Source organism: Beta vulgaris, chromosome 8, assembly GCF_026745355.1.
Source record: "Beta vulgaris subsp. vulgaris cultivar EL10 chromosome 8, EL10.2, whole genome shotgun sequence".
NCBI lineage: Eukaryota > Viridiplantae > Streptophyta > Magnoliopsida > Caryophyllales > Amaranthaceae > Beta > Beta vulgaris.
In genome coordinates, this window is record NC_079209.1 from 8,454,616 (window position 1) to 8,465,158 (window position 10,543).

A 10,543-nucleotide genomic window follows, 5' to 3' on the forward strand; every position below is an offset into this window, starting at 1 on the left:
TAATAGAGATTAATATTATTATTATTATTTATTAATTAATTTATATTTATAAATTAATGATAATTAAATTATTATTATTATTACTGTTAGTTATAATTTAGTTTAATTCAGTTCACTTGTAAATCAATTCAATTTAGTTGTTTTATGCCAAACAGAGATACCCTTAAGGGGGCATTTGGTTCATAAAGTGGTATGGATTTGGAATTATGAATCAAACCAAGGTGATATATGTTTGGAACTTGATACTTAATATCATGTGTTTGCTTTTATTTGGGGATGATTTTTTTTTTTGTTCTATTTGATACATTGGTATGAAGTGGTATTCAATTCAATTCAATTCAACATATTACTATTCAGTTCAATTTAGTTTAGTTCAGTTCAATTTAATTCAGTTTAATTCACTCCAATTCAATTCAACTATTTTATGTCGAAGAGAACCGGCCTAAGGAATATCTCTAAAATTTCGTAAAAGCAAATCACACATTTTCCCAATAGAAGGAAAAAAAAAATAATAATTCCGTGACCTCCTCTTCAAGAAATTGAAATTCACCAGAATCAGATGCTTCGAGCTTATTCTCCCCACTTCTCTAGTTGAGTGATGGTGGGGGACTTTGAATTGACTTGGAATATAATTCGCCAAATTTCCAGCAATCTAAACATTTTAATTCATCAAAACCTGAAATTTTGATCCCAAAAAAATACAGAAAAAAAACCTCAGAACTTAACATGGCAATATTCAGCCGATTATTTACAAATAGAGCTTGGCGCAGTGCAATTGCTTCTTCTAAAACCATAAACCCTACATTTTTTTCTCAATCTCAACCTCAGTCTCTTCAGCCTCGATTACATCATGGTAAATATTCTTGTATTCTATTTAATTCTTGGGTAGTCTTTAAATTTTGCTCTTTTTCAAGTTTTTATGCAAAAATAAAATAAAATTATCATATTGATATATTTAACTTTGGGTCTTAAATTTTTATACTTTTAGTAGAATTCTTGTGGGTTTTGTTAATGGAGGACTGCCATCATTGTTTAAGGTAGTTTTGCTTGTTTTTTTTTTTTTTGTTTCTAGAAGAAATTTATTATTTTGTGTTTATTTACTTGGAAAAATGGATCAGAATACCCCCAACTTTGGGCGGTCCGCTTTTAATACCCCAACTTTGGATTATTTTTAAATACCCCCAACTTTGAGGGTGGTCCGCCAAAAATGCACCATTTACCTGTTATTACCGGATGAACTGGTAAACCAAAAAACCTCCCCCCTCTGCTCATCTCTCTCCTCCTCTCGTCATCCCCCACCCCACACCCCCACTGCCACCTTCCCTGACCACCACCACCCATTGAATTCCCCCTTTCCTAACCCCTTCGAAACCCCTACCTGCACCCCATCGATTTCCAGCAAACCCCCACCGAAAGACTTCAGTACTGTGACGAAGGAAGAGGTCAGAAATCGAGAAAATCGAGGGGAGGGAGGGAGATTTCGACGGGGGTTAGGGGAGGGGGGTTCCGAAGGTTGTTAGGGCAGGGGGGAATGCTGCTGTGGCCCTGCGGGGGGTGGGGGTTGGGGGATTGGGGCCTGCTGGGTTAGGAGTGGCGAGGGGTGGCGAAAATCGAGGGGAGGGAGGGGGATTTTGAGGGGGTTAGGGGAGGTGGGTTCCGAAGGGTTTTAGCGGAGGGGGTTCTGTGGGGGTGGGGGGTGGGGGCTGCTGGGTTGGGAGTGGCGAGGGGGTACGGGTGGAGGGAGTGGGGGGACTGCTAGGGGATGGGAGTAGGGGGTTCGGGGTGGTTCTGGGTGGTGGGAGTGGGGGGATGGTTGGGCTAGCGTGAGGGTTTGTAGCCGGGGAGGGGAGAGGGAGGGTCTGGGGTAGGGGGAGGGGTGGTTGAAGTGGTGGTGGGTAGGATTCGAAATTAAAAATAAAAGAGAAATAAAAAAATTACCTTGTTAACAGGTTACAAGTCATCTGGGTGTATTTTTGGCGGACCACCCCCAAAGTTGGGGGTATTTAAAAATAATCCAAAGTTGGGGGTATTAAAAGCGGACCGCCCAAAGTTGGGGGTATTTTGATCCATTTTTCCTATTTACTTTGTTGGTATTTTTATGTGGGTTTGTGAATTGGGGTTATGCTAAATTTTCCTTAGCCAGTTTTATTTGTCATTTTAGCAGAAATCACAATATTCAAATTCTGCTTGTGTTTAATTAACAAGGCATGTCCAAAGTAAACTAACTTGATCTTTTAGGGGGATAAAAGAAAGAAAACAATTGAATTGAAGGTGGCAAGTTTAAGATTGAGCTGAAAGGTTTATCCTTTTCGAGTTTTCATTTATCTAGGGGATTAATCAAGAGTGTAGAGCCATCCTTATTGGGTCACAATGTTGATTACATTCCGGAGGTTGTTTGTTGCTTTTTTGGGGATACTAATTGCTGATTTGAAGCTATTGAAATGAGTAAGAAAGTAGCCTTTTCTAGTTGTACCCGGGAACGTTCAAGAATTGTACTATTTGGTAGCGTTGGATGGGAATAACAATGAAAACATGGATTGCTAGTTGCTATTCTTTAGTACCCTTTTAACTTTATTCTTATTGAAGAGTTCCATATGATATGTGTCTACCATCTTATGAATGCGCGTACCTTGAAGTCATTAGAACTAATTATTTGGTTATGGTTTCTCTGAGAGAGTCCTTTTGATGCATTCATATGTTCTTCTTGACTCTTACAGTTTTAGTGGAGAATGTGATTGTTTTCCTTTACTCTGTCTGCTTTTGTGCTAACAACTCTCTGCTGTCTTCTAATCATTGAAATTGATTTAATTTGTCGGGTACAATACTACCAAACATGCAATAAGTTTAGCAATGAAATCATGTGATGCGCAGGTCATGGTACACAGCAGCAATTATTCAATGCTTTCAAAGGCCGGATTCCAATTTCTGTCTCTGAGTCTACCCTATCATTTTGCACTCCGCTGGTGCTAGCTGGTATTCTTGGCGCTGGAATTCTGGATGTGGCTTACGCAGATACCAGTGAGGTTTGTGTTTGTTATCTTGATGACTTACTTTGCATATTAGAGTGGCTAGCCTAGTAGTTTGCTTCTTGTTGTTGTTATATGTGATTACTGCCAGAAACCTGGCCACTAAAATGTACTACAATTGACTTGTTCAAAGGATTTATTTCTTGATAGCAATTCATTTTGGCTGAACCCTGTGCAGGTATCTACCAAGTCTTCCTCGCCATCTGAAATTCCTTCAACTTATGATGACCTGGAAGAAACAGCAAAAAAGGAACGGCGTAAATTGGAGGATCTAATAAGAACTAAAGGCATGAAATATGGTTCATATCCACGATTTGCAGTTGCTGTCAAGGGACAAAAGGTACATATTATCCTTGTAATATTCTGAATTAAGCACCTTTTTTGTTGCTGTATGAAGACAACTTGTGTAGAATTTTCCTTGGATCTTGCCTGAAAGTTGGCATATGGATTTCCAGTTTGCTAGTAGTAATAGCAGAATGCTTGCAACATTATCATGGATGCTTGTCATCATAACAGAAAAACAGCATCGAAGAATTTGTTTGCGTGTGAATCTATATCTTATGAGGGAGCACCTGAGGACTTCGGTGTCCTCCTGAACTGCCCACCACTATGTAATTAATATATAAATTGTTAAAATAGTGTCGTTTAGTAATGAAATAAATTTTTTAAAGCTATTTTTTCTACCAATTGTGTTATATGTACATCAACACATCCATAGCATGCATATAGGACTAGTGGTATACTTCCTCTGTATTCTTTTTCTTTCTCACTTGGAATCTTGATACTATTTACAATTAGAGTGAATCTTCTAAATTCTCTTCAATATATAAGAAAATATACGGTCATGTGGGGTCTTGTTTGATTCGTCCCAATAAATACTTTATTAATACTTGATCGTTATAACTTTTACTAATATATAATTAAAGATGTTTAAGGTCAAAGAAGTTGATTGACAAATGCCCCAAGGGAAGTGAGAAAGATAAAGGAATACAAGGGGAGTATACATTAACTTGCATTTCTAATTTTCGTTAGTGTGCAAAATCATATCTACAACAACATAAGCTGCCTTTGTGCTCAGCAATAATGCTGCTTTTTCTGTTGGCTAAAGCTTTGGGTTACGTTGCTATTTAGTGATGATTATCAGATTATTGTATGGCAGTTGTGTTGTTGCCTAAAGATCTAAACTGAATGCTTCTCTAACTTTTCTGTTTTCACTTCTGCTCCCCCCTTCCCATGGGATATTGGTAACACACAACACGCGCACACACACAGTCACACACATACACACATATTACCTTATTAGTGTAACCCCCAAGATTTTCCTTATATGTATATCGTGCAGAAAATGAGAAAAACAAAAGATAACAAACTTTTCAGGTATATCTTGTATTGTGGTAAAAAAGGTTGTCTGCTTTTATACAGCCATATCTGTAGGCCATCTTTGCTCATGTGCCTCTAATGTTTGCATTGTTGTTTTTATTGAGAAATGATTGTGGCTTGTTATGAAATCTAGATTGCTATCAAGTTCCAAGTACCCTCGAATTGTGAAATCCCTAGACTGATAGCAAACCTTGCTTCAAACCTCAACGGGGGTTCACCCATGGACATTCAAAGTTGGGACAGGTAATGTCAAAGTCTGAGAATCTGAATCTATTTAATCTTTTGCTTTGCAGAATTTGTTTTGGGAATTCAGATTTATCGTGTGCAATTACATTCTTCTCCATTAGTTATTATAAATCAGTTACATAATGTGATTGTATCGGCTGGCTGTCAATAGTTAACACCATGTTTTTACTGTAACTATGTGAAAATTCAGCACAGTTGCTTGGCAGCTAGCACTTAGCCTCCCAAAAGGAAAGAGAGAACTTGAAGGGAGTAACGTGGATGTAGGAGAAACAGTTTCAAATGACAGTGATCTTTGTGTTCTTATATTCCGATCGATGATAAGTCCTGATAAACCGGTAATTATTCTACCACTGAGACTGTCCATATGAATTTGTTGCAGTTCTCTTAAATTAAAGGGAGTAATTTTGATTCTAGCATTGAGCTGATGTCTTTGCTGCTTGTACACTTCCAGGAGGTTGAGTTTCTAAAGAAAGGAAGCTTCACTCCTGCTGAGCTTGATGCTCTGGTCTCAATCATGCAAATAGCTGGTGAAAAGTCAGGTAGCAAAGCCACAGAAAGGAGTAATTCTGGAGGAACAAAATCGATGAGTAAATCAATTTCTAGTTTAGAAGCCATGGGAGTACGTGTTTTTGGGCTTGATGAGCCACATGTTGATCACACAAATGAAAAGATATCATGGGATACCATTGCTGGCTATGATCAACAAAAGAGGTATTTTGTATTCGGGGCTTTTAGATTTGTTTAATAGAAGATTCTTACATTAAGCTAAGAGGTCGCTGGTTTTTGATATGGGTGCATCTCTGCATGTACCTGTAATTTACAATGAAGATTTAGGCTCAGTTGTCCATCAATTTATCATAAATTAAAAGTCAATCGAAAAGTAAGATATTTGATCCTATTTTCTGGTCCTTGTTGCTTTATTGCTACTGTTTCTAACATGAGAATTTGAGAAATAATGGTTGCTAGTAGGCTGTATGAGGGGCTTAAAACTGAAAGCTGTATTGACCCCGACTCAGGACACACCGGTGCATGTCCAAGTGTTTGACTTGGTTATTCATGTGGCCCAAAATGAAGTGTCCATACTCGTGCCGAGTGCAACGAGTGTTTGAGGACCATATACAAATACTTGAGAAAATATGAAGAGTCCGAGAAACATAGCTTAAAAGTAATAGGCATCTGATGGTAAATTAGTTCACTAAATGATGAGAGCTATTTCATAAGTTGTGAAGAATAATAGATCTTTTATATTTGTGCCTTCTTGTATATTAATTTATGGGCAGTGATTCTTCATAGTATCTCATATAATCAGCTTATGCAATGAGATTTATTAATAAATATGCAAGTGCAACCCTTTTGTTAAATATAACTAGTATTTTGGCCCGGACGATGTCCCGAGTCAGTTACAATTATCAAATATATTATTATTCATAAATTTCATAGTTGATTTTGTAAGGTTTTCATAAATCTCTGTCTAGTGGGAAATTGAAAAATAAACGTTATGGCATGATAAATTGTATTAAAAAATACTTTAAAGAAATTGGGGATTAAAATAACATTTTCAACGGAATTGGGTAAGAGAATGTTTATGTCTATGTCTATGTCTTTATAGTCACATATAATTATAAGACTTTATTATGTTTTACTTTGAAACGTTAAACATTCAAATCGTTGTGGATTGGTGGTTAAACTCTCACACATTTCATGTCAAAAGTCATGTGTTTGATTCCTAGTAGCTACACATTGTTAATATTTCTAAATGAGTTTATAAACATTTGTATTAGAAGCTTGAGAAGAGTGTCACGTGGCATATACATTGTAGAGATGTGGCACCGTTCCTTTGATAGGAACGCTTTTTAATATATTTGTATAGATTTTGTTTGGTGACTATGATATTTCCTCTTTCTTTCTTTTATCCTCTTCCATTGTACAGGGAAATAGAAGATACTGTACTGTTAGCTTTACGTAGTCCTGAAGTTTATGATGATATTGCACGTGGAACTCGGCGTAAGTATGAGTCAAACAGACCCCGAGCTGTGCTCTTTGAAGGCCCTCCAGGTTTCTTTATAGAATAACTCGAAATATTTTCTCAACGCATTTGTCTTGTCAATGCCAATATGATAAAGGAAATGACAGACTTTAACTGGTAGATTAAGGCTCCGTTTGGTAGGGCGTAAAACGTTTTCCAGGAAAACGGTTTTCCTCTATTTTCAGTTTTACATTGTTTGGTTGGCAAAAGAGTGTAAAATCATTTTCCCTTGGGGTAAAATTGCTCTCCCAATAATGGAAAACCATTTTCCTTTCAAAATGAAGGGAAAACTATTTTCCTTATCTCTCTTGTACACTCCTCTCACTACCTCTTTACTTTCCCTTTCATTTTCCTTTCACTTCATCATTTTTCTTACATCGAACCAAACAACGGAAAACTACTTTTGGAATTGTGTTTTCCATTGTAAATTGTTTTCCATGAAAATCATTTTACACTGAAAATGTTTTACGCTCTACCAAACGGAGCCTAAGTGATATACATCGGTTCTTTGCTCAGGTACTGGGAAAACATCGTGCGCCCGTGTTATTGCTAATCAAGCTGTAAGTCCTTACTTTTGATGATGATCTTTGATAATTGGATTTTCAACCCTAGATTTGAAGAAATGTTCTGATTTAGAATTTGTATATCTTTATTTTATGAAAAGTCTTCTCATGCCCTTTCAAGTTTAGGATCCTTATGCTCTCATACTTTGGCTTATAGGGGGTTCCACTGCTTTATGTTCCATTGGAGGTTGTCATGTCGAAGTATTACGGTGAAAGTGAGCGTCTCTTTGGTAAGGTTTTCTCCCTTGCCAACGAGCTTCCAGATGGTGCAATTATATTTTTGGATGAGGTAAATGTCACTATGCTTAAAGTTTTCATTCTACATTAGTTCTAGAAAGAAACAAAAAAAAAAGTAAAATCTATATACATATATACCCTTTCCAGTTAGATATAAAATCATCTATTTTTGTAACAAGAATTAAAGTGGTAGATCTTTTAGCCCCTTATCGCCATGGGAGGAGTCGGTCTTTTTGGGGGCGGGGGAATGGGTTAAAAATTACGCACATCTGGTTTGAGATCGTGTTTAGTGAATCTAGCTATGATTCCTATATCTATCATTCACTAGTTAAATTTTTACATTGCCATCAATCTAGGTAGAAAATGAAGCGATAAGGGTGACTTCAAGGGAAGTTCAGCATCTAAGTTACTATATTTAGAATGTGGCTTATTTATCATTGCATGGCCAATCTCAATTTTTACTAACATTACCATTTTCTGAGACCTTGTAGGTTGATTCTTTTGCTATTGCTCGTGATAGTGAAATGCATGAAGCTACTCGAAGAATTTTATCAGTGTTGTTGAGGCAGGTAAAGCATTCTTCAACATGGCAGGAGTTTTAAACTATGAAATCGCTCAACTAGCATTGAACAACATTTAGTTTTTTGAACCTATTAAGAATTACTTGAAATCTACTGGGAATCTCTTATTGGTAATATGTGCTGATTGAAGATGTAACCTCCAACTCCTGCCATTCTTTATTAAAATTGTTTTTGCAAGTATGAGGTAAATATTATTTATTAGGTTGAGACTAGAGTTCTAAATGATGAATCCTTTGGTACAGATTGACGGATTTGAACAAGATAAGAAGGTGGTGGTGATTGCTGCAACAAACAGAAAGCAGGACATTGATCCTGCTTTGATTAGGTATGCTATCGGAGCTTTCTCTATATCTTATATGCATTTTCATTTCCTTAACTTAGTTCATGAACTGAGAATCAAGTAGAACAAATGAACAATGTTAGAACCTCCCATCTCCCGAGCACGAGGTTCATCACTCCCAAGTTGCGGTATTGTGGTGGTTTCCTTATGGGAAACTCCTGTTTTCTGGTGGGTCCCTTTATCTTCCCCATCTTATAGGGGAGCTTTGTCATATGCGGTAAATTTTCCAGAATAAGAAAAGGGAGCTCCTAACCACATTTGCAATTTATTTTCAGTCGATTCGATTCAATGATTTTCTTTGGTCTACCTGATGAGCAAAATCGACAAGAAATAGCTGCTCAATATGCAAAGCATCTGACTAAGTCTGAATTGGCCGAGTTTGCTGTAATCACTGAAGGGTAAGTGCAATTTGAGTATTAATTGAGAATCAAGTAGGAGCTTGATGGTAACCATGATATTGGGGTGTAATTCTTATCACCCCCAATTTGGGGATCATGGATGTTACATATGTTGCTAGCTCATTTCCAGAAAATTATACTATGGATATTGAATTGTTAGTTCATGTGCATTACGCTTGCACATAAATAAGCATAAATCTTTATGCTTTATATTGTATTTGATTGCTGATTTTCCAAAAAACTAGATTGTCTGGAAGAGATATCAGGGATGTATGTCAACAGGCAGAGCGCCGTTGGGCATCAAAGGTAAAACGTCACTTTTCCCCGCAAAATATAGTTCTATCTTTATTGAAGAGGAGATGTTAACCGACCCTTCTCTCAACTGTGATCTTAATTTTTATCGGAAATAGTGAGAGTTTTATCTACATCCAACAGGTTATCCGGGGCCAAGCAACTAATGCTCCTAAAGATGCTAAAGAAGGATCCCTTCCCCCTCTACAAGACTACATCGAGAGTGCGAATGCTCGGAAGAAATGCCTTCTTGAAATTGAGGAGCAAAGGAATGAAATTCAGAGTTTTCGTCGCAATAGACGTCCGTTGGACATGAGTTGATGGCAGATTATGAATGTGACATTAACTGAGAACTGGAAAGATTGACTAAGGTCGATTTTTTGTACTTAGACTTGTTAATAGTAGAAAAAAAAAATAAGTTGTTTGAGGTATCCAAGTTTACAACATTGATGAAGTTTAACATATTTTTAAGAAATGGGTAAAGTTCATCCACTCAAAAACTTATTGTTTCATCATTGGTACACGCTTGATATCATTTGTTTGTTTGCTATTAATTTTATGGGCTTGGGCCAAGTTACTCTTTTTTATCTTGTGTTAGACTATGGAAAAGATAAATTCTTTAGTTTTTTCACCAAATATTTCTAAATTTTCAATAAATTTACGAGGTATTCTCGTATTTTGAAAATACACCTGGTATTCCTTCAGTTTCATCATAATACAACCAAATGTTTCTATTGTCAATAATTTGTTAGTCCTTCATTAGAGCAAGACTTTAATCCACGAGGTACCCTAAAATTGAAACTTATTTCATCGAGTGCACCTAAATGTTTTCAAATATCACCTGCAATTTAACGGTTAGAAATTGATTCAAAAATTAGTTGTTATGTCTTTTCACTCAATTTCTTTATATATTGTTGATCTCCTTAACATCCTTACCTGCACTTTCTTCTTACCATCTCTCTAAATCATCCTAACGAGTTTTCTCTCAAAAACATCTTTCTCAACCCAAGAGTCTACATACATTAGGGTTCCAAATCGAATGTGTAGATGTGGGAGGAAATTCGCAATTAGAAGTTCTGATTCAAGTTTGAACCCATAACGATTGTACTTTAGGTGTTATGTTTATGACACCTTTAGGTGGTGCAAAGGTTGGGTGGAGCAAAGTGGAGGCATCAATCATGACATACAAAGTATGAGAAGCTCAGAGAATGATAATATGCAAGAAGAGCTGAAACAAATGAAGAAGAAGCTCAAAAGAACAAAAAAAAAAGTTAGTTAGGCATACAATTAAGTTAGGATTACTTATGTTTTTATTACTCCTCTTTGTAACTTGAAAGTAACTTATGTAATGCTTGCCACAAGATTTGGAAAAAAGAAAGTTGCTTTTCATACTAATCATTGTCGCATACATATGTATCCACAACCACAAATTAATCTCGTGTTTTGTTTCTTTAC

The 10,543-nt window shown here is 36.5% G+C and overlaps 1 protein-coding gene across 2 annotated transcripts; it reads left to right on the forward strand.

Moving 5' to 3' along the window:
- Nucleotides 1-492: 492 nt before the first annotated feature.
- On the forward strand, nt 493-9,677 carry LOC104900938 (26S proteasome regulatory subunit 6A homolog). 2 transcript variants are annotated; one of them, XR_007268812.2, is made up of 14 exons: nt 493-853; nt 2,872-3,023; nt 3,205-3,366; nt 4,540-4,649; nt 4,843-4,987; nt 5,104-5,363; nt 6,583-6,707; nt 7,195-7,238; nt 7,399-7,530; nt 7,970-8,047; nt 8,302-8,384; nt 8,483-8,567; nt 8,675-8,797; nt 9,043-9,103. XR_007268812.2 is itself a non-coding variant. In XM_010688469.4 (14 exons), the coding sequence occupies exons 1-14, from the start codon at nt 727-729 to the stop codon at nt 9,407-9,409; spliced, it is 1,779 nt and encodes a 592-aa protein (XP_010686771.1). In that variant the 5' UTR covers nt 495-726; the 3' UTR covers nt 9,410-9,677. The 2 variants fall into 2 exon arrangements, 1 of the variants encoding a protein (XP_010686771.1); XM_010688469.4 differs by lacking the exon at nt 8,483-8,567 and adding an exon at nt 9,233-9,677 and having other exon boundaries at nt 495-853.
- Nucleotides 9,678-10,543: the final 866 nt, after the last annotated feature.